Below are 21,198 nucleotides of genomic sequence, written 5' to 3' on the forward strand. Positions count from 1 at the left end.
TCTGGACAAGACTCAGCTCGGAGTTATAGCAGAAGCCTGAAGTACAGATGGTAAAGAGGAAACGGGCCAGTACTGTCCCCTGAGGTGCTCCTGTACTGCACACCGCAGGAACAGGGTCCTCACTGAGTCCTGGTACTGCCGCAACTTAAAGCCAACACTGCCCCCCTCCTGGATGACGCAGTCAACGTCTGGATCTGGCCTCCCCAGAAACCTTTGCTAGGATGCTGAACATGGATTAAGTCTGTCTTCAACACCATCCTCCCTGCTCTGCTCAAGACAAACTGCCACTTAAACAAGCCTGACTCCCTCTGCAGGTGGATCATTGACTTGCTCACGATCACCTTGGAAGACTCCTTGAAAAATATATTTCTGTTCGTGTTTTTAACTCCCTCTCAACCATTTCTGTCCTGTGTTTCAATTTGACTACTGTTTATTGTGTTTGTGTTTTTTGGTTTCACCAATTTATGCACACACACATACAGGCACACACAAACAAACACAGGCATTTCTCTAGTGAAACCTGGTAAATGGTCTAACAGGTTCAGGAACGAGTTGCCGAATGGAGGAGACACCCATTCGAAACAGAAATGCGAGACTCTAGAAGCTTTCCCATGCAATTATAAACGAAAACATGACATTGTAATTATACGGAAAATATAGGCTACATGATTCGAAGAAGCAACCGAAAAACTGAAGGAATATGAAACAGTTTAGTGCGGTTTCTTATAGCTTGTATGCGACACCTTTCTTCTTCAACAAGAAGAAGCCCGAGTGCTTAAAACACAAGTATCTACTTAAGGATTCGCTTGTATTTAACAGTTGTTGGTGTTACTAGTATGCTGGCCAGTAGGGGGCAGTATAGGTGACGCCGGCGGAAGTACCTTCTTTGAGAAAATTTCAATAAACGTTCCTTGTGACTGCAGCCAATCAGCAAGAAGTATTTGTCTGATTTGACCAATCAGCGAGACGTACGCGCATTCAAACGTCGACTTGAATTCATAATCAACGATCCCAGTGTCCATGCCCCAGATAGGAAACACATTGTAGAGTTAGACTCTTAGTTAGATCGGTGGCTTTTGGATATGTTGTTTTGATTTGTAGCATTTTGGACGACACGCCGATAATCAGGCTGACCAGAAGATTTTCCTACTTACACCATTCGAGGTACGGTAATTTAGAAACTATTTGCGGTTTAAAAATGAGTGAATTAACTTTTGCAGAAAAAGGTATACACTTGAATAGTAATTATATCAATACACTTGGTATAAGTTATAAGGTGATGTAAGAGTTACACATTCAACGGTTCCATTTTTCTCAACGTATTGATTCATTTAAAATAATAACATGCATGTTTTTTTGAGGACAACAACAACATACGGATCTGTGCTTCTAAGGTTTAGATCAACTTGAACACCGAGTGTGGCTGGTAACGCCCCACCATGGTGTCTGTCCTCACCTGGATCTTCGATATTTCACAATGATTTACTATGCCTTTGGATTTAGATGGATGGTACTTTATTAATCCCTCTGGAAGGTTTCTTTTTGGCTTTATAATTCAGAGAAGAACAAAATAAAGTATAAATTACAATACTAGTGCTATTTACACTACAGTCTACATTTTCAAGTAGCCTCGTCCCAAATGTATGTTTTACGATAATCTGTCACTTTGAGCTCCTCCAATTTGATTTGATAACCAGCCAGCAATTGCTAAAAGTCCTGGGTAGAAATAAGACAGTAATACAATTTTACTAAATACACTGTAAAAACATTCATCCATCTTTCTATCCTAATGGAAAATAACAAAAGATGATAATACGTAAATGGTTGGCAGATATTGTTGCAATTTTTCAAGGTACACGCTTTATCGTGTATTTAATTTAGTTTTTGGTTTTTCTGGTGAAAGGCTGTATGGATAAATGGCAATTGGTTGATCAATCGTGATCTGCAGGTAGTGTTTTTAAGTAGTTTGACACAACCGCTCCTTGGCCACTGAATACTTATTAACGAGAGTCTTAAGTTTTAAAATGATCATCCCATGTTTTTTTCTACAGGACAGTCAATCATGGCTTTCATTATGTCCCCGATGGGGCTCCGCTCTGATGACGAGGAAGAGATGGCGGTTTTCGAATCGACAGCAGCAGAATACGGAGGTATAGGAAGACCGAGGCTTCCTGAGATATCACTCATTTCTCCAGGATTGGACATCCGGCCATTTGCCCTAGCGCCGGTGAGTTTTAGCTGGATGAGTCACGGATGATAAATATAATTACAAAGAGCATCTCAGAAGGTTGCAGACATTAATTTCTAGCTCCTATTAAAAAAAAAGAAGAAGATAATTAACGATGAATGGAAATCATTAATTCAGAAAATAATCTTTGAACATAATTCGTGTTCATGTTTTTTTTTTCTTCTGTTACGAGAAGCCAGCGGTAAAACCTCCGATGGAGAGGCAAGGCAGTGGGGATGAAGGAAACGTGGAGCGCGTACAGGTTTTTCTACGGATCCGTCCACTCACTGAGGCAGAGAAAGAGAAAGGAGAAGAACAGGTCCGTCACAAACGATTCCTGTCCATCACTCCTTTTTAATTCCAACTATTTAATTTAGGGCTGTGTTGCTGTTCAAGATGAGCAGACTCTGCTCCTCAGCGCTCCAAAAGATTCTCGCAACATGAAAATGGCAGAGAAAGGCATTTCTCAGTGCATGCACAAGTTCAGCTTCTCAAAGGTGCTTGACACGATCCTTAAGCTTGATTTCCTTTAAAGACTGGTTGGATTATTTGAATTCACTCTCTTTTTAAAAAGATCTTTCCAGCAGAGACGACACAACAGGAATTCTACGAGCACGCCATGAAGTCCATGGTAAATGAAGTTTTGAAGGGCGAGAACCGGCTCTTGTACACTTATGGCGTCACCAACTCTGGAAAGACTTACACCATTCAAGGTGAGCTTTCGTGGTCAAGAAAGCCTGACGGCTCTGATATTAGGATGTGGCGTCTTGAACTGGAGTTTATTTAATTTTCAGGAACTGGTCGAGAAGCTGGACTCCTGCCTCGTGCTCTAGCATCTCTGTTTGGAAAACTGCAGGGTCGACTCTACAGCGGCTTGGATCTGAAGCCGGTTCTGTATCAGGATGTCAGACATCTTGAACCCAATGAGGTCCACGTGGAGGAAATGCGCAGGAACTCGCTGCTTAACGAGGTAAAGGAATGATAAAGAGCCCGAATTACTTTGATACTTACTAGTATGCAAGTGAAGAAAAAGACAGTCATACAAATAATGATTAATAATTAAAACTAGATTGGACAAATCCAGCTGTGAATTCCAACTTCATTCCCTGAAAGCTTGTGCAGTATGTTTTAAACTAAAACAGACTCCAGATCAGAGGTTGGTACAGCAGCTGAAGTGACCTTCGTGAAGTCCAGAGTGTGGAGGGATCAAGTGAACATCGCTGTTTACACCAGAGCTGTATATCGCCCACAATGCACTGCAGAAGTGCATCACTAACGTGTCTAGTGTCAGAAATGGACCATGTTTCTCACCAAATAAGAAAATAATTAAAAAATAAACAATTACTTATGTTATTAAAATAAAATAAAAGGAGGAAGGATGGTTTGACAATAATAATGAAGATTAGGCTGTGTGTGTGTGTATTCCAAACCAGCTAAAAATGCTGTGATGTGTGATGCAACTGTAACCGATCCACTGCATACGAAAATCCGGCAAATGAATACAGGCCCCAAAACATGTACCAGAAAAAAAATAAAATAGTTTATTGAGTTATCAAACCAGTGAGATTAAAACAAGCAGTGAATTAATTACGAAAGAAGTAGGCTGAAAATAATCACAACTGGTTATGAAAACACTAAACACACAGTTGGTAATTATAATCCAAAAAAAAGAAGGAAAAAACAATAACGTATTGGTAATCAGAACAAAACCACACATGGATGTGATGAAAATAACCATTATAGGCACTACTTGTCGAAAACAAAATGTCTGCTGTGAAAATCTGAGGAAAGTGTTAATCACCACCAAAAGAACCACAGGAAATATTAACAAACTAAATTAAACTGACTAAATAAATTAACTAAACTGGATTTAATTTGCACAACTAGCTCACACCTACAAAAGTGGAATAAACAAAACAAAAGGCGAGCAGAGTAACAAAGATATAAAGTAAGCTATGAGGCGAACCAAGGCAAGGTAAATAAAGTCAATGTAAATAATGAGACGATGCATGGTTAACAAAAATAAACAACTCTTTTATGTCGCGGTACCTGATTTCATGAGTCGGGGTAAATAACAGCCTGAATACCAGGGAACACACAGGCAGGACCGCTTAATGAACCGATAACACAATGCATTAAAAAGAAAAATTTAATCCTGCGTACCTGATCATACCCCATGCCCGAGCTCCAGAACGCCACGTTGTCTGCCCGTCATCGGCACCAGATCAGCTGACCGTCATGACACGGGGAGAGAGGAAAACTTAATGACGCATCCCTTTTAAATTCTCCGCTACATCAACGGGTTACTCCACCGGTAATAAGAAGGGGCGTGCCTACTCAGGAGAAAGTTGACTCAAAATGAAAAACCACGACAAAAGAAATGAATAAAACTATTTTATTTTTTTCTATATCAATGGTTAAGACTGGTAAAAAGGGTCATCAGTCTTTAAAATTTGGTATCGATAAATATACGATTCAGGTATAGGCGTTGGTAATGGCGATCGATACCCAGCCCTAGTAATGTGTGGCTGGTCCATTGAATAACTGCTGTAGATGCATCAAAGTCTACATCTCTCTCACCTTCATCAGACCAAGAACATGACTCGTAACCATGGGACTACAACCACCTGGGACAGCGGGATTGGAGGAATCTCTTCTACAAGTAACATTCCAACTCAGCTGGGAGGTGAGGAAGATGCCTTGTGTGTTGTTTTGTTGGTTGTTACCTTAAAACGTTTGTGTTGAGTGCATTTCAAGAGTGTGTTTATGAGGTTTGGTCAGTGTTAAGAAAAGTTTTGGCTTCAACTTCCACCCAGATGGAGACAGTGTTGATCTGGAGCCTGACAGCCTTTCACACAGCGGAGGAGACCTGCAGGAAGGAGTCCAATTCTCCATTTGGGTGTCTTTCTTTGAGATCTACAACGAGTTCTTGTATGACCTGCTGGAAGCTGCCCCGTCACAGCAGCCCAAGAAGAGGACCACGCTAAAGCTCAGTGATGACAAGCATGGAAATCCCTACGTGAAGGGTAGGTAATGGTAATTTGTAGATCGCCTTCTAGACCAGGGCCATGAAAGCTTAAACAATCAAAAGCAATACACAGTTAAAATAAATACTTAGAAAATCAAGACACATAAGACAGACACAGGAGTCCCAGAAAATCAAGAAAAAACCTGCCCAAATAAGAATGTATGAAGAAGTTTCTTGAAGGAGTCAGTAGACTCCGTCAAGTGCAGTGAGAGAGGAAGATTGTTCCGAAGTTTAGGAGCAACAGCCTAGAAGGATTTTTCTCCTCTGGCCCAGAAGCAGAAACATCAGTAGATTCTGATCCACAGACCTCAGACCCCGAGCTGGGATGTAAGGCTGGATCAGATCACTGATGTAAGAAGGAGCCTGACCATGAATAGCTCTCAAAGAAAGAACCAGAATTTTAAAATTGATCATGAAAGAAACTGGCAGCCAGTGAAGAGATTTAAGGATTGGAGAAATGTAAGTTCTTTTACTAGTGTGGGTCAGAATTCTTGCTGCAGAGTTTTGTATTAACTGCAGGAGAGACAGCCCTTCTTGTTTAGAGGTATACAAGTTGTCATCAGGGTTTGTAGATCACCAAAGATTCTAATAGCAATCATGTTTTTTAACTCTTTCAGACCTAAGCTGGATTCAGGTCCGCAGTGCAGAAGAAGCCTGGAAGGTACTGCGGGCTGGTCAGCGAAACCAGAGCTTTGCTTGCACTCACCTCAACCTAAACTCCAGTCGCAGGCAAGATAATTTTCTATTTTCATTTTCTTCATTATCTTTTTTTTTAATGTTTCCCGTTTCACCTGAGCAGTCACAGCATCTTCTCCATCCGTGTGCTGCACATCAACCCAGAGGCAGACTCGAGTCACAACATGCACATCAGCGAGTGAGTCCAGCCTCTTTTTCATCTTTAAATGAAGACATTTTAATAACGGATTCTGTTCCTGCAGACTGACTGTGTGCGACCTTGCTGGCTCTGAACGCTGTAAAGAGCAACGCAATGGTGAACGCATGAAGGAGGCCAACAACATCAACGCCTCCCTCCTGACTCTGGGGCGCTGCATCAATGCCCTGAGGCAGAATCAGAAAAACAAGTAGGTGTTGAAATTAACTTTCTTGATTGTGAACTCTGACAGAAAAGCATCCTCCAGCTTATGAAGTGAAGAAATGATCGTAAATGTAGTGAGGGAAGCTTTAATGCGCCAAGAGAAATCTGTACCGGAGCAGAATATGAAACTCAAGTTGTAAATTTAAAGTCGGTTCATTTTACATAAAGCACCTTAATAGAACATATAAATATGATACAGATTCACCTTTTGAAGGAAAAAAAACACTTTATTTTGACAAGAACGTGAGTGACACATATCTGCTCAAGACTGGTTGGACTCATGCACACCATCTGACTCTGTACCTCAGGACTCGACCCCCTCAGGTTGTCCCCTTCAGGGAAAGCAAGCTAACCCGGGTGCTTCAGGGCTTCTTCTGTGGCAAAGGGACGTCCAGCATGGTGGTCAACATCAATCCTTGTTCCTCCATCTATGACGAAACCCTTCAGGCCCTCAAGTTCTCTGCCATTGCTTCTCAGGTAAGTTTACCACAGTCGGGGAAAACGCCAGTAAAACAGGCCAAATAACAAATGTGGTGCTTTGTCAGCTGGTCCACGGCCCGTCCACCAAGACCAGGGTCGCCTACATCCTGTCCCTTCTTCACCAGCCAGCGGGGAACATCCACAATGAGAGCACAATTTTGGAGGATGGCGACAGCGATGTGGAGGATGGAGACATTTCCATGCTGGACACGGAGGTAGCATCCTTCACTGCAGCGGTTTGTCCACAAGGTGACTGACATTCCTGACTTTTCTTCATCTATCAATCAATCAAGTCCTTGCTACGAGCCATCGATGTCCTGAAGGGAGAGGTGCACCGCCAGCGTGAGGAGAAAGCTTGTCTGGAGGGCAACATTCGGGAGCAGGTGGTGTCAGAGATGAGGACCGTCATGGACAACATGAGGGAAGGTTTCAGGTGTGTTGACGGCTATAGACATTTGACTACATTTAAACGTTGGAACAGGTTCTTAGTGATGCGTCTTCTTGCAGCGAGACGCTGGAGGCTCAGTGCAGTCTGATCCAGGAGCGCTCCGAGGAGAGGATGGAGATTCTTCAGAAATATTTGAAGGAGTTCTACGGCAATCAGCTGAAGGTGAGACGAGCATGATGATATAAACGAGTCCACATGTCAAACTGTTCTGATACCACAGGAGAGGGACGAGGAGATTGCAGCTCTGACTGCAGAATTGGAGAATGAGAGACAATCCGCTTCGCTCTTGACAATCCCAAAGGAGCCTGGCAGCCTTCGACGATCCAAGCGAACAACAGTTCAGACAGACGTGAGCAGATTGCAGGCGGAGATGTACCAGTGTCAGGAAAAGCTCTCTGCAAAGACTCTTGGTGAGCAGACATCCTCCAAACACTCCCTTGTTGCTGTAGTAGACTTATTTTTCTCATTTTCTTCACCTGTCTCTAGAGTTGAAAACACTCCAGATGCAACTAGAGGTCCCTGCTTCAAGTCGTAATCTCACCATGTCTGTGGACCGCAAGATGGAGGAGGGTCAGCGGGTCAGTTGACAAGTTAAGTGTTAAAGTTGTTTGAGTCACCCTTTTAATCTTTATTTTATCGTATGCAGAACCTGCGTCAACTGCGACTGGACCTACAGAGACTCTGTACTGACCTGCAGTCCGGAGAACGAGCTTGCTGTCGCAACACTGGAGGAAACCGTCTGCGTCAGGCCCTGAGCTCTGCTGATGTTACTTTGGCCAAGCAGGTAATTCTAAATGAGAATCTTAAAATCCTGCCCAATTTCAAACTCACCTGTCCCCTCTGTTCCTCCCTCTCTGCTTCACACACAGCACTCTCACAGCACTGAACTAATACTGACTCACTTTCACTAGTGCACCTTTGTTCCAATCTAACCCAGCACAAACTTTTTCTCAGTGCCAGATCCTCCTGGAGCTTCAGAACAGTCTGACGTTGGTCAAAGCAGACTTGAGGCAAAAGGCAGACCAGACCCAGGCTGTGCTGCCCCCTGCAGGCTCCACACAGGCTCCACTCACAGGGTCCTGCAAGAGGAGGGGCTGTGCAGCCGCATCTCGGTGTGACAGAGAGAATAATCCGCCACAGAAACGGCCATTTTTAGAGTCTCTGTTCCATAGCCGGACACCAACAAGAAAGTACAACATGCGCTCCGTGGAGCAGAATGTGACGCCGTACACCCACATACTTCGCTCACGTCAACAGTCTCCCCCGCGTAGTCCTTTGCCCTCACACCGTGTCCTCAGAGGAAAGTTTTGAATCGTTTTCTACCAAAAGAATATATTGTTGAAATGTGCACCTTCTCTCAAGTGTGATTGAAACTTTATTGCCAGTATATATACAGGTTGTGTGTGCTTCTGCATGTTTTTTAATAAAAGTGTACCACATGGGATTACAATGTCTTTGAAATTGTTGGGTAGAAAAGACTTGTACTGTTGCAGGACGATTCATTAAACTGGAAATGTTGGTGTCAGGGGGTGAAGTCGATGAGGTTAAGCGAAGATATTCTCCGAACTGGGGTGGTGTTGTTGGACAGCGGCGCGAACAGGTCTGTGCTGGGAGTCTCCACCTGATCCCTCACCTGGGCGATCTGTCTCTGCAGGGCCTTGCCCTCCTCACGGGACTGAAACAGACTTGTGAGTTTGATTCTAAATAAAAATGCTTGGGGGTTTGACCCACTTCGTTGTAGTCGCAGCAACGCTGAGCGCACAACGACGCCTCCTCGTAGAGTTTGCTCTTGAAGTAGTACTGGCCCAGGTACCGCAGGGCCGTGCTCACCTCCGTATGTTCCAGCTGCTCCTGTTTTCAAACATCAGGACCATCAGACTGAGGTGTGTGTGCATGTTATGTGTGAATCTTACCCCACAAGAGTAAATATCTCGGATGTAGAGCATGTAACTCTGTGCAGCATCATCAGACTCGTTTAGCTGTTCGTTGAGTCTGTCAATCAAACAAGCTCAGATATTTGCACCAAAGTCAGCGTAAGAAGGCTGGCACTTACTTTGCTAGTTTCAGAAGAGCCATCTTCTCCACATCCCCCACCGAGTACGCTCTCCAGTAACACTGGAGTAGACGAAGAGTTAGATAAGTGAAAACAGGCCAGCCAATCAATTTTGTACCTTTTTAGCTTCGACGTGCTGCGACAACTTTTCATAGCTCTCTCCGAGTGCCACCAGCATCCGTGAGTCGTTTGGCCTGCGACGGGAAAGCAAAACATTTAGAGAGATTTGTCGGTTTACCTCTGTGCTCATCTGTTTCGTTTTTTCTGTACCTGAGCTGGTGAGCTTTTCGGTAATAGTAGAGACAGTAAAAAGGCATCTTGAGGATTTCGTAAGTCTGACCCAGACCATACCAGGCTCTGTAGTCCCGCTTGTTCACTTCAATGGCATGTCTGGGAGATATTCCACGAGTCAAGCGAGCATGACATTTGACACCTGCGTTACTCACCTGTATGCCTGGATGGCAGCAGACGTGTTCTTCATCTCCATGTACTCGTGCCCCATTAGAGTCCAGGCCCCCAGACAGCGAGGATTCAGTTTGAGAGCTCTCTGGAAGTATAGAGCCGCCTTCTCATGCTGAGAGCGTAAACTGTAGTAGTTTCCTGAGAGATGGCAGTATTGGCAACTTCTTTATCACTATAAGCAGCAAACAATTATTTTTGCTTGTTCTTTTTTACATAAAACTGTTTCACGTGGCAACCCAATAATACAGCAATCATGAGCATTCCAAATGGAAATCAAACAGTAAACTTTAAAACCTAAGTATTTTAGAAAACACACATTTAAACCATAGCTCCAATACATATCCAGATCAGCAGGGATCCATCATGAACTCTGAAGCTCAGCCAATGGCATTGTATGGCATTGTGGTTAAATATATTGGTGGTTCAATTCAGGTTCTTAAAATAGGAGCTTGAATCATTAGAATCCAGACAATGCTTATTCCGCATCAGGTTAATTAATGTAAATAAAGTGGATGTGTGGCACAGCATCTCACCGATGACGCAGCACGTCTCAACTCTGTATTTGTCTATCTCCACCAGGTTGTGGGCCAGGTAGCTCAACTCTGGCTTCATGTTCTGTAGAGAAACGTACCAGCACATTCCTTGTGTGAAGAGAAAATTCTGAAAACTTGTTCAGATTGTATTGAATGATTACATTGAATTCCTCCAAATGTATTCTCCAGTACGGAGGAAACCATTTGAAGAAAAAAAAATAATTACAACTCACTTTGACATAAAGCAGATTTGAGAAGGTGTCCATGTTGTCGATACGACAGGGGTCCTGCTCTCTGAGCTCATTGAACATCGCCAGAGCTTGATCAATATCTGGAAAAACAGGGCAGACGCGTCACTTCCACCTTTAGACCACCAACAGATGGAATCAAAAACAAACCTCTGATATTGTGGTACGCCACGGCGATCTGAGAGATGATGTAGGTGCTCTTGCTGAAGCCGACCTCGATCAGGTTCTGGTACTTCTGCAGCGCCTCTTTGATCATCTGCAGCTCCGTGTACATGTGGGCCATGAAGAAGTCCTTCATCCAGCAGTCGGCCAGGGTCAGAGACTTCAGCTGTTTCAGAGAATTGACACTAACTGATTGAAGTTTGAAAGTTACTACAGCAGCTTTACCATCTCGATGTTGTTGACCAAACTGCTGAGCTCTAGCCATGCGCCCCAGTGCAGAGGTAGGGCATGGATGGCCTCCACAAAAACCTCCACGGCTTCTTTCAGCAGATCAAGTTTTCGCAGCACGACTCCATACCTATGCAAGAGATCATGAGCCACCAGCCACAGTTCCTTCATCAGCCGTGTTAGTCTCACAGGTACAAGGTGAATCCATCCAGCTCTCCTGCAGTGTGCTTCTTGCTCAGTTCCACTCTCAGCTCTCTGAGGGCTTCATTACGCACCTGACCTTTCTCCAGAGGCCCTGGACACAAACACACACACAAATGTTCTTATCCAAGACTCCTAAAATCTAACTCCAGGACTCACCGAGACTGTCCACAGTTTCGTCGTCCTTCTTCTTCTCACCCGACTAAAGATTAAGAGCACACATTTAGACTGAAGAGATGTCGAATGAGCAGTGACTTACCAGGTAGCGCGAGTACATGTAAAGAAAGTAGGCCTTCTGACTGCAGCAGTCCTTCAGGAAGAAGGCTGCTCGGTCGTACTCCTTGAGATCGAAGTAGGACTTGGCCAGGGTGAGGGTGTCCAGGTCCTGGGCATCTTCCTGGTTTAAAGAAACATTTAAAAACAGGATAGAATTTTTACACTTACAAAAAACACACCATGTCCAATAACAGCTGGTAATAATAATACGCATTTATTAGTTTTAGCTTATTTTTTAGGTGGTATTTGAATGACTGACTCAAGAGTTTAGCAGTGATGAGATTTGTTCATCTTGTTAAGCGTTATTGTGTTCTTTTAAAAAGCAATTGTAAATCATCATGCAGCATCTTCATCCTTTAACAATTCGTTCCTCCCTCTGCAGTTTATTTAGTTCATTCATGAAGACAAACCAGAACTCTGAACTCGCCTCTGTGAATGGTGCTGACTGGGGTAATTCATCTTTCGGAAGAGAATCCAAAGCAAACGCAAGTTCTGACGCCCTGCACAAAACAATAAATAATACAGTATTTAACAGCATTTTGCAAGATCTGACACTTATATAAACAACGAGCTTCAATATCACCAACGTAAAAATACACTTTAATAAACAATTGTTTTAACAGACGAATACATTGAAGACAAGCTTCAAGGTAGCAAACGCTGCTAATACGTTCTTTACTGCTTATGTTTGTATGACTTTATATCCATCATACAAAACTCTACTAACCACTTCGCGCTATGCAGCAGTCCGCGTTCTTTACACAGTACGATGACAGAAATGAGCTGTTTCTTGATCTGCACCAGGTCTCCAAACTCAGTGCTGAGAGCCGCCATTTTCGTATTCTCTACAACACGCCCTGTGATTGGTCGAAAACAAACCATAAGCCTCGCCCGGATATACGTCACACCGACGCGCCTCACGGTCATGCAGGATTTCTCTGGGAGGATTGTATTAAGTAAGTAAGTAAGTATTTTTTATTTGTATAGCGCTTTTCCAGACCAGGGTCACAAAGCGCTTAAACAATCAAAACAATATTCAATAAAGTTTATACTTAAAAGATCAATATAAAAACTGATAACACAACAGGAGTTCCAGAAAATCAAGGAAAAGCCTGAACAAATAAAAACGTTTTAAGATGTTTCTTGAAGGAGTCAGTAGACTCCATCAAACGCAGATATAGAGGAAGATTGTTCCAAAGCTTAGGAGCAACAGCCTGGAAGGATTTCTCTCTGGTCTTGAGCCGTGTGCGAGGAACCATAAGTAGATTCTGATCCACAGACCTCAGAGCCCGAGCTGGGGTGTAAGGCTGGATCAGATCAGTGGTGTAAGGAGGAGCCTGACCATGAATAGCTCTGAAAGTAAGAACCATAATTTTAAAGTTGATCCTGAAAGAAAATGCTGTACAAGACCAATGTACAGTATGGGGGATGTCTGGTTTCTATCCTAAATAAATAAAAAGGTTAAAAAAGATTTCTCTAGGAGGAACTTTCAATTAAAATGTTCTTGTCATCTATCAATGATAACCTATCATTTAACTGCAGTTGTTTCCACACATTTGTGGTCAAGTCAGGAAAACAAAGCGCTGCATCATTAGATTTATTGGCAATAGGTCAATGGTTTGTAATGATATATTAATTGCAGCTTAAACACTGTAAATATAAGTAATATATTATAGTATCATTTAATACATTTATTTCCAAATACATGTTGAAGTATTAGAAAATTAGATGAGACCAGGTTACGAACTTTTCGTTGCACAAAGCTACGATAAGAGCACAAGCCAGGATATCTCAGGTCCGGCCGTACAAAAGCTGGAGAGTGGAAAGCAGCAGTTATTATGATTTCCATGATTTTAAAAAATCTCATCCTTGCAGTCATCACAAATGGAAATCATTAGTTATTCCACTACACAATGTTTTACCTTCAACTATACCCACTGAAAATATCCAAACCTTTATGATCATTAAAAACTACAAGTTCACACTATAAATATAAACACATCAAAGAGTAACCGATGTTGCTTTACTAAGTAGAGATTATTCAGAAAGCACACATTCCTCTCTTCCTCTCTCTTTGCGCTTGATGGATCTACTGACTCCTTCAAGAAACATCTTAAGACGTTTTTATTTGTTCAGGCTTTTCCTTGATTTTCTGGAACTCCTGTTGTGTTATCAGTTTTATCTTGACCTTTAAACTATATACTTTATTGAGTATTGTTTTGATTGTTTAAGCGCTTTGTGACCCTGGTCTGGAAAAGCGCTATACAAATAAAAAATACTTACTTACTTACTTACTTACATGCAAAGCATTTTATAGAACATAAGAATGAAAGCACATTCGTATGTAAAGCTATGTATACAATACACCTGCATGCCTACACATTGAAATACATGCAGGACAAATCCACAAACAAACAAATAGACACATTAATAGATATTATGTAAGTAATTTAAATATAACTACAGATTTAAAAACTCTAAAAGGCCAAGACATAAGACAAACACAGGAGTCCCGGAACATTAGGAAAAATCCTGCACAAATGTAAAAAAATGTCTTAAGATGCAGCAACACAAATCCATAAAAGGTTAAGGTTATCAGTTTCATTGGAATAGAAAAGAACACAAAACGCTGTTCCAGTGCAAAACAATGCGCAGGAAGTCGTGACCAGCCGACCACTATCGTCATCAGGGAAACACAATTTACCCAGTTCATCTGTGGAAAAGGTATATGCTTTATTTCAAGCCTTGCCCTTGTCCTGCCATGGGCATGATTGTAGGTCTGTGAATGGTGTCAGGAGAAATGGCTGGCAGGCATACCCCCAGAAGCACACCAGATAATTCGTGTTTATCAATTGCCAAAATCAAAAGACTCTTTCGCCTCTTTAAAAAAATGTGTACCTGATAGGGATTTTGTCTGATGTTTCTACACTTAACCAGACAAATAATTCCCTAGTTACTGTTAAAGAGGAATAGTTTATGTTGTGTAAAAGTCAGTGTATGTTTTGACTGGCTGTACCATGTCATCCAGGCATGTATGACCTGCCCAAACTCCTAATAGCTGAATACCACATGACCAAACCAATAGATGCCTTTGAGGCATTTGACTTTTGTACATCCATTTCAGAGCCTTGTTCGCCTTTTATATTACATGTTTGCAAATTCGCATGACCAGCTCCACCTCCCAGAAGACCTTTTGTGCCACAGTCAGCATCCTTTTTAATTCATACTCACATGCAAAGAGTTCCATTTTTTTCTCTTAGATTCCATGCCCACATCTGCATTACTTGTGTATTTGCAGCTGTAGATGGTGACATCTGGTAACGTGTAAGCTCTGTCAACACATGGCAATTAGCAAAGGAGTAATTATGCATGAAGTCTTTTTCATGAATACTCACCATGTTATAATTTTGGCTTTCTTCTGCACAGCATGTGGATACTGTTACAGGAGTGTAAACAAAACGTTTTGTTCTTGGAAAGGACATTTTTGGGTTGTAAATGGTTTGTTTTTCAGCACAGGAATGAATGTGTATTTTTGCACTACTTGCATTCAGGTGGTGCACTGCTATGCCATGCTTTTTGTCCTTGGTTTATTATTGTGGCTGTTTTTCACCTATGTACAAGTTGTCATGGCAAATCTGAGAATCTCCAATAGACAGCAAAGTCCATTTGAGCAGCTGTGTGCACACATTGATCTAGGATTGGTTTCAGCTGGCTTGATGAAATGTACCCCATGGATGCACTGCCCCGATGTCCCCAGTCGCTGCTTGTTCTCCATGTCGGAAGCGGATGGGAGACATGTCCTCAATGATGTCCGGACCAGAGATGTCAGAGCTTGCAGAGCGGTAGGAGCAAGTGTGTATTTTTCCCATTCCGGTTACCGCCAGCTGCAGGAAGTTCCTCAGGTTCTTGGTAGATGAGATTAAGTCCCAATACACTCTCATTTTCGATTATACCTTAGCACTCTAAACCCTCTTAAAAAGGCAGTTTTGAGCCTGCTAAAGGAAAGAGGAAAGAAGAAAGAGGAGAGAGGATATTTTTATCTTAAGTCACAAAAGAGCTCGGGTTTCAGCAGTGGTGGGCTGTCAGAGCTGATGTTGTGCTCATGAAGGTCTATGTGAAGGCCCAGGCTTCAGGTAGGAACAGAGGAGCTCGCTGAAACCTTCTGAGAGCCTGGTTTGAAACATTGTCATAGCCTGGTGTGAGTGCAGGGAGGGATTATGAGGCCTCAACTAGTGTTTGATTAATGCAGATTTAAGGGTCACTATTTCACTGAATTAAATTAATGTAGTTTTTAATGTTGCTTAACTTTTATTTATAGTTTATAATAGTAGTTTGCTCAAGTTGTAAAATAGTGTACCTTTATTTATCTCTTGTTTTGAGAAAAAAGTACGATAACTTGAAAAATAAAAGACATGTTATTAAACAAGTGAACATTCAATTCATCTTAACAACCCGATTCGCAGGTATCGGTTGAGGTGTGAAAGTTCCCCACCCTACCCAAACTCTTTATTTATCAGCTTCTAAAGGTCCTCGTTGCTGCCTCCCTATCTCACACCGTCACATTTTCCAGGCACTATCTTGTGGATGTAACTGTGGGTCTTTCATGTAGTGCTGAGTGCCAAGCGTTGTGCTGGCACCTGGTCATTCCTCACATGTTTTCTTAGTGGGTCATGGGCCGCTTTGTCAAGTGCAGTCCACAAGTACATTTATCCAACTGCTTTCGCATAGTGTAACCTTCAGTGTACCTTCCGTTCATTCTACACAAATCATCTTTCAATCAAATTTCAAAAAATTCGATTTTTTCTTTTCCCTAAAAATTGTAATCAAATTTAACAGCAACTTTAATGGCGAAATCAGTACATTTTGTTAAAAGGGTCCGTTTGAAACGGAAATCGAAAAAAGGAATTTAGAGACATTGAGGTCCATAAAGGTACATGCTGTGGTGGATTATCCCCGGCCAGTCTCCATCAAATCTCTGCATGTTGAATTTTTAACTGGTTCCTGCCTCATGCGGCCAGCCACTTTATGGGGCCCTGAGGTTAAGCCAGTGATAAGGTAGACTGGGCACCTGAGAGCCTGCAGGCATTTGATGGTGTTAAGAGAGCTCTGGCAAACGCAGCGCTTTCGGCTCATCTGCGTCTCGTGTGTCAATCGCTCTCACTTCTGAGGCATCTGATGTGGTGGTGGAAGCTGTAGATAAACAGCGTGTTGCAGGGGAGTGGCAGACCCTGGCATTTTTCAGTCGGAGACTGAGGGGCAATGAGTGTAAATACAACGTGTTTGATCGTGGGTTGTTAATGTTGTACCTGGTTACGCCAGTGCCATTTCCGAGTATACTACAGACATTCAGCATGTGGCTTGTAAGGTGAACTTGGTTTCAGATCGCCTTTCTAGGGTGCTAGTTTGTCCTGTTCACCTCGGAATAGATTTTACTGCTATGGGGACTGATATTCTGGCTCTAAGGTCAAGCGGGCAAACAGTCATGCAGGAACTCCTTCCAGGGGAGGAAGTTGTGCCGACTTGGGGTCCCCGTCATGGTCAACAAGGATTCAGGTTTATGTTCTGAAGCAGAGCCTGTCTTGGACTGTTTTTCTCCTGCAGATGCCCAACTGCTGGGTATGGACGAGGGGAGGGGGTATGCAGGTTTGGCAGGTTGATAAAGCCTAAGAAATTAGGGACTTTAAGTTGTAAATGTTAAATATTAAAATGTTGAAAAAAGATATAAATCAACTTGAATTGTAATTTTCACTGGGGCCCTCTAGTTTCCCTCTAATTTTGTAATAGTACAAAAATCCAGAATCAGAAATCAAGAAGAAAAAAAATCCAATGTTACAGCTGTATTTAATTGAAAATTTCGTTTCGTTTTTTTTTTATTTTTAAAAAGGTTAATTTCTTTGATTGGTTTATAAAACAAGGATGAATAAATAGAATGAACACATGGTACACGGACCTGTAATCCACCGCGAAAGCCAGTAGAGGGCAGGGCTCGCTTGAAGTAGAAACTCCAGATACAGATGTAACCTGAAATACCGACATTTTGTGTCACTATCAGAAACTTTAGATGTTTTTTTCCCTTTTTAGGATTTTAGGCATGAAGTTAGTTTATCATTCTCATCTTAACTGTGATGACAACATTCAGTCTGCACAGAGGATCAGACAAAATCTGCAGCTCAAAGGCTTACATGATCGCATCATTGAGACAAAACAACCTATCCTAGCTTCTTCGAACAAGAGGCAGGGAAGACTCTGGGAAGATAGTCTGTTGTGGGCGAGCATAAAACTGAAACTCTGGTTATTGATCCTGATGATAAGGGTTGAGTCAGTATTTGGGTGACTTAGGTCAGTCTGTCAAAGTGAGCCTGAGAAACCTGGGTGATGTATTTGACATGTCTCTAGTACAACACTGCAGAAAACTGACCAGAAACTGTAGCGGGGGCAGAGGGTAGGAACGATATAAGAGGAACATAAAGAAGGACGGAACGGAAGTGTATAAGAGGCAGTTGTTGTAAATAAACGTTAAACACGAGCACAGAACGTCTCCCGTCTGGCCCCTCATTGACAGCCTGAGCACAGCAAGTTACAGAAACTGCTTCCTTCGACTGAGAAAAATCTCTAAACTTAGAACATCAGTGATCTGATCCAGCCTTACACCCCAGCTCGGGCTCTTATGTCTGTGGATCAGAATCTACTGATGGTTCCGTAAACACGTTTCTGGACCAGAGGAGAGAAATCCTTCCAGGCTGTTGCTCCTAAGCTTTGGAACGATCTTCCTCTCTTTGCGTTTGATGGATCTACTGACTCCTTCAAGAAACATCTTAAGACATTTTTATTTGTGCCTTTCTATGATTTTCTGGGACTCCTGTATTTGTCTTATGTGTCTTGGCCTTTTATAGTATATATTATAACTGTGTATTGTTATGGATTGTTACAGTAATGTTAGAAGATGCATCCCTTCAAACCTTGAAGCGAACCTGCAACCTTCTTGTTCTGAGGTGGTCATGCTAACCACTGAGCCACCATGCGATATGTAGTCGGTTCACATTCAGTTACTCCAGAACATGACTTCATACTTTATTAGAAAAGTGTAAAATCATTATTCTCTAATGAACCTTTTGACTTTGCTGTCATAATTATCTGCTCCTGCCAGCAAGATCAGTCCACTAACTTGTTTAATCAATATGAAGCTCAAACTTTCGCTTGCAGCTCCAACATTAATACGCTTTCGTGTACCATTGGTGTGTATTTTTGATTGCCTGCTCGGCTGCTGTCTCTGCCTGCATGAGTCGTCTGCTTCACTGACTGAGCTCATCATGTTTCCGTCCGTCACGTTCAGAAGCTTCACCAGCTTCAAGATTTCAGAGCAGATTTGTTTTTTGTTGTCATGACGTAGCGAAGACAGCGTCTCTCACTCATCATGAAGTTTGAAGGACTTAAGAATTCGAGAAATCGAATCACGTCTTCTGTGGAATTAAGCAAATAACGCACTAAGACAGCTAATACTTCTGCGAAGTAGCTCATTTGAGATGGAGAAAAAATACATTCTAACAAATTAATAAATCATCCATGACTCAGGAACTGTTTTGGTTCACAGCAAAACATGAAAACATGTTCCAAAGCCTGACTCAAACCACACATTCATCAGTGACTTCCCTGACACTTTATCTCTGCAACACTTAGAAGTAGAACTCAACAGAATTTCTCTGTGTGTTTTACAAAATAAAAGATCAGTTGGAAACAGGAGGCCACTTTCTCTTAACTGGTAGCACCGACCTCAACAAACATCATCCTCCTCTTTCAATAAAGAGCGGCAAAAGACAAATCTGGATTTTATCTTTCATTACAGAAGAGACTCTAGTACCAATTCTAAATATTTAGACAGTCTTAGCACATATTTTCATTTTAGTACTATAGTGGTGCATCATTTGAGTCTCTAGTAATATATATGAAAACCAACAATTCTATGATGGATATTCAAAGCTCATGGTTTCATCTTTAAAATAATTGCTCACCCCATGAGACAGTAGTTCACTTTATTCTGAGGATTGATCACCTCATACTTACGACATGATGATCGTCATGTAAAAGAAAGATTATCTTTGTTGTGTACACTTTCACATTTAGTCAGATAAACCTATAAATAACTGGTACGATAGATGATCTTTGAAGCCTTCTTTACTTGTGATTCCGTTTTCTGACATTCACGTGCCTCAGAAACATTTCAATTCCTCTTCTGTATAAGTTTCCATATTCTACACACACAGGGAGGAGCCACTTGAAAAAGACTGGCACAGTAATCAAGGAGCAGTACAGTTTACAAGGCAGGCCACATGGCTCAGTGAGCAGGTTGAAAGAGCTGCATCGCAAAATAATGCTTCTTTCACTCACTCGCTCTCGTTCTGCACTCTCCCTCTCTCTGACGGACACTGTGTTGCCAACATTTTCAGTGTGTGTGCCCTTCCTCCAGACAATCGTCTGCTTCAAGAAGGATGTTGTGTGTTATTATAGGATAAAAATAACGTTATATAACATTCAATCATTATTGTATTGTACTTTTCAAACTGCTAGAACAACTTGTTTGCTTCAGAAATGTTATTTATTTAAAAATAAATATATGAAATATCAATGGAAAAAATAAATAGAAGAGTTAACATAGTGGTGTCACACAATTCTTTTAAAACTAGATTTTTTTACGCTCCCCTTTTTTCTCAAAAGGCCGGAAAGGGAGATTAGTAAAGTGTAGGAGCTGCATCGAGGTGCGCAACTAGTAGATGTGACAGCATTAAAGTGCCAGACCTGTGACGTGACTACTGGAAAATATTTAAACATAATAGACTTTCCTTCATCTGTTATGACATATATGATGTGTTTTATTACCATTTTGAATTGATATCTATATCGGAAGATTGATATGTATTGTTTGATATATTCTCTTCTGTACAATTATGTAGTTTAGCTTACTTAGATATTATAAAACTACAAAAACCTGTGTGTAAGCTCAAAGTTTTATTATTAAAGATTGTGTTGACTACTTTGTTCTGAAGTCATATTTTATAAGGTGACAGGTTTCCTGCAATTTTCTACTAAAGTTAGCTAATTGTGGTTTAAACTGTAGGTTATATGTTGACATTGAATAATAATAATTATTAATAACAACATCTGAGGTTCATCACTTCTCCTCAGTAAAATCAACAACATTCTAATGAGTTGATATAAGCACACAGCTCAAGTTAACCCCCTTTTTTGTTTGTTAGTTGAAACACACAGGATCTGCAGTAGTCAAACTTGTGAGACCTCTATTCTACAGCTCCTGGCTCCTTCACTGGCATCCTTCACCTCTGACTCCCAAGTCGTTTAAAAGTTCTTCTGACTTGATCTGCTTCTTCTTCTGGTTTCAAACTTTTTAACAGCAGCTGAGTGTATTGTTCATTAAAGGTAAACGTTTTTTTTTTTGTTGTTTTTTTTACAATTTACTGTGAAATAAGGGTAACTATAATAATACTATGATAATAGCTAAGGTGGCAGGCTCTTATTTCATATTAGTTTGGCACTGATTTGGATAAAGTAGAATAAAAAGAGTGTTTTTTTTTCCAGACAAAATTATTTTCAATAATAAATAAATGTCATACAGACAGTTAAATAACATTTCAGTTATTTCAGTCAGATCATTTTAAAGTTTTTAGTATGTTAGTATTGTTTACATGGATCAATGATGATTGAATAGAAGTCAAACAAGTTGTTGCATATTAGATTTCATGA

At 41.4% G+C, this 21,198-nt stretch overlaps 2 protein-coding genes across 3 annotated transcripts; one reads left to right on the forward strand and one right to left on the reverse strand.

The window, feature by feature from the left end:
- The first annotated feature begins 1,031 nt into the window (after nucleotides 1-1,031).
- Nucleotides 1,032-8,723, forward strand: kif20a (kinesin family member 20A). The gene is made up of 19 exons (XM_087808007.1): nucleotides 1,032-1,164; nucleotides 2,052-2,227; nucleotides 2,424-2,546; nucleotides 2,605-2,724; nucleotides 2,802-2,940; nucleotides 3,022-3,197; nucleotides 4,817-4,913; nucleotides 5,044-5,253; nucleotides 5,873-5,984; nucleotides 6,055-6,129; nucleotides 6,194-6,337; nucleotides 6,660-6,828; nucleotides 6,897-7,046; nucleotides 7,125-7,264; nucleotides 7,339-7,441; nucleotides 7,500-7,689; nucleotides 7,766-7,857; nucleotides 7,926-8,063; nucleotides 8,234-8,723. Exons 2-19 carry the CDS (start codon nucleotides 2,063-2,065, stop codon nucleotides 8,588-8,590), a joined length of 2,700 nt encoding a protein of 899 aa, XP_087664133.1. The 5' UTR covers nucleotides 1,032-1,164; nucleotides 2,052-2,062; the 3' UTR covers nucleotides 8,591-8,723.
- cdc23 (CDC23 (cell division cycle 23, yeast, homolog)) lies at nucleotides 8,661-12,283 on the reverse strand. Of its 2 annotated transcripts, none has more exons than XM_087808005.1 (16): nucleotides 12,170-12,283; nucleotides 11,870-11,942; nucleotides 11,426-11,563; nucleotides 11,326-11,368; nucleotides 11,155-11,260; nucleotides 10,963-11,095; nucleotides 10,726-10,903; nucleotides 10,561-10,658; nucleotides 10,328-10,409; nucleotides 9,779-9,932; nucleotides 9,603-9,722; nucleotides 9,451-9,526; nucleotides 9,333-9,394; nucleotides 9,193-9,271; nucleotides 9,011-9,130; nucleotides 8,661-8,954 (listed from the first exon to the last, which is right to left on the reverse strand). In XM_087808005.1, the coding sequence occupies exons 1-16, from the start codon at nucleotides 12,274-12,276 to the stop codon at nucleotides 8,802-8,804; spliced, it is 1,722 nt and encodes a 573-aa protein (XP_087664131.1). In that variant the 5' UTR covers nucleotides 12,277-12,283; the 3' UTR covers nucleotides 8,661-8,801. The 2 variants fall into 2 exon arrangements, with proteins under 2 accessions (XP_087664131.1, XP_087664132.1); XM_087808006.1 differs by having other exon boundaries at nucleotides 11,426-11,559; nucleotides 11,866-11,942.
- Nucleotides 12,284-21,198: the final 8,915 nt, after the last annotated feature.

This window comes from Callionymus lyra, chromosome 14 (genome assembly GCF_982586985.1).
Source record: "Callionymus lyra chromosome 14, fCalLyr1.hap1.1, whole genome shotgun sequence".
NCBI classification, from domain to species: domain Eukaryota; kingdom Metazoa; phylum Chordata; class Actinopteri; order Syngnathiformes; family Callionymidae; genus Callionymus; species Callionymus lyra.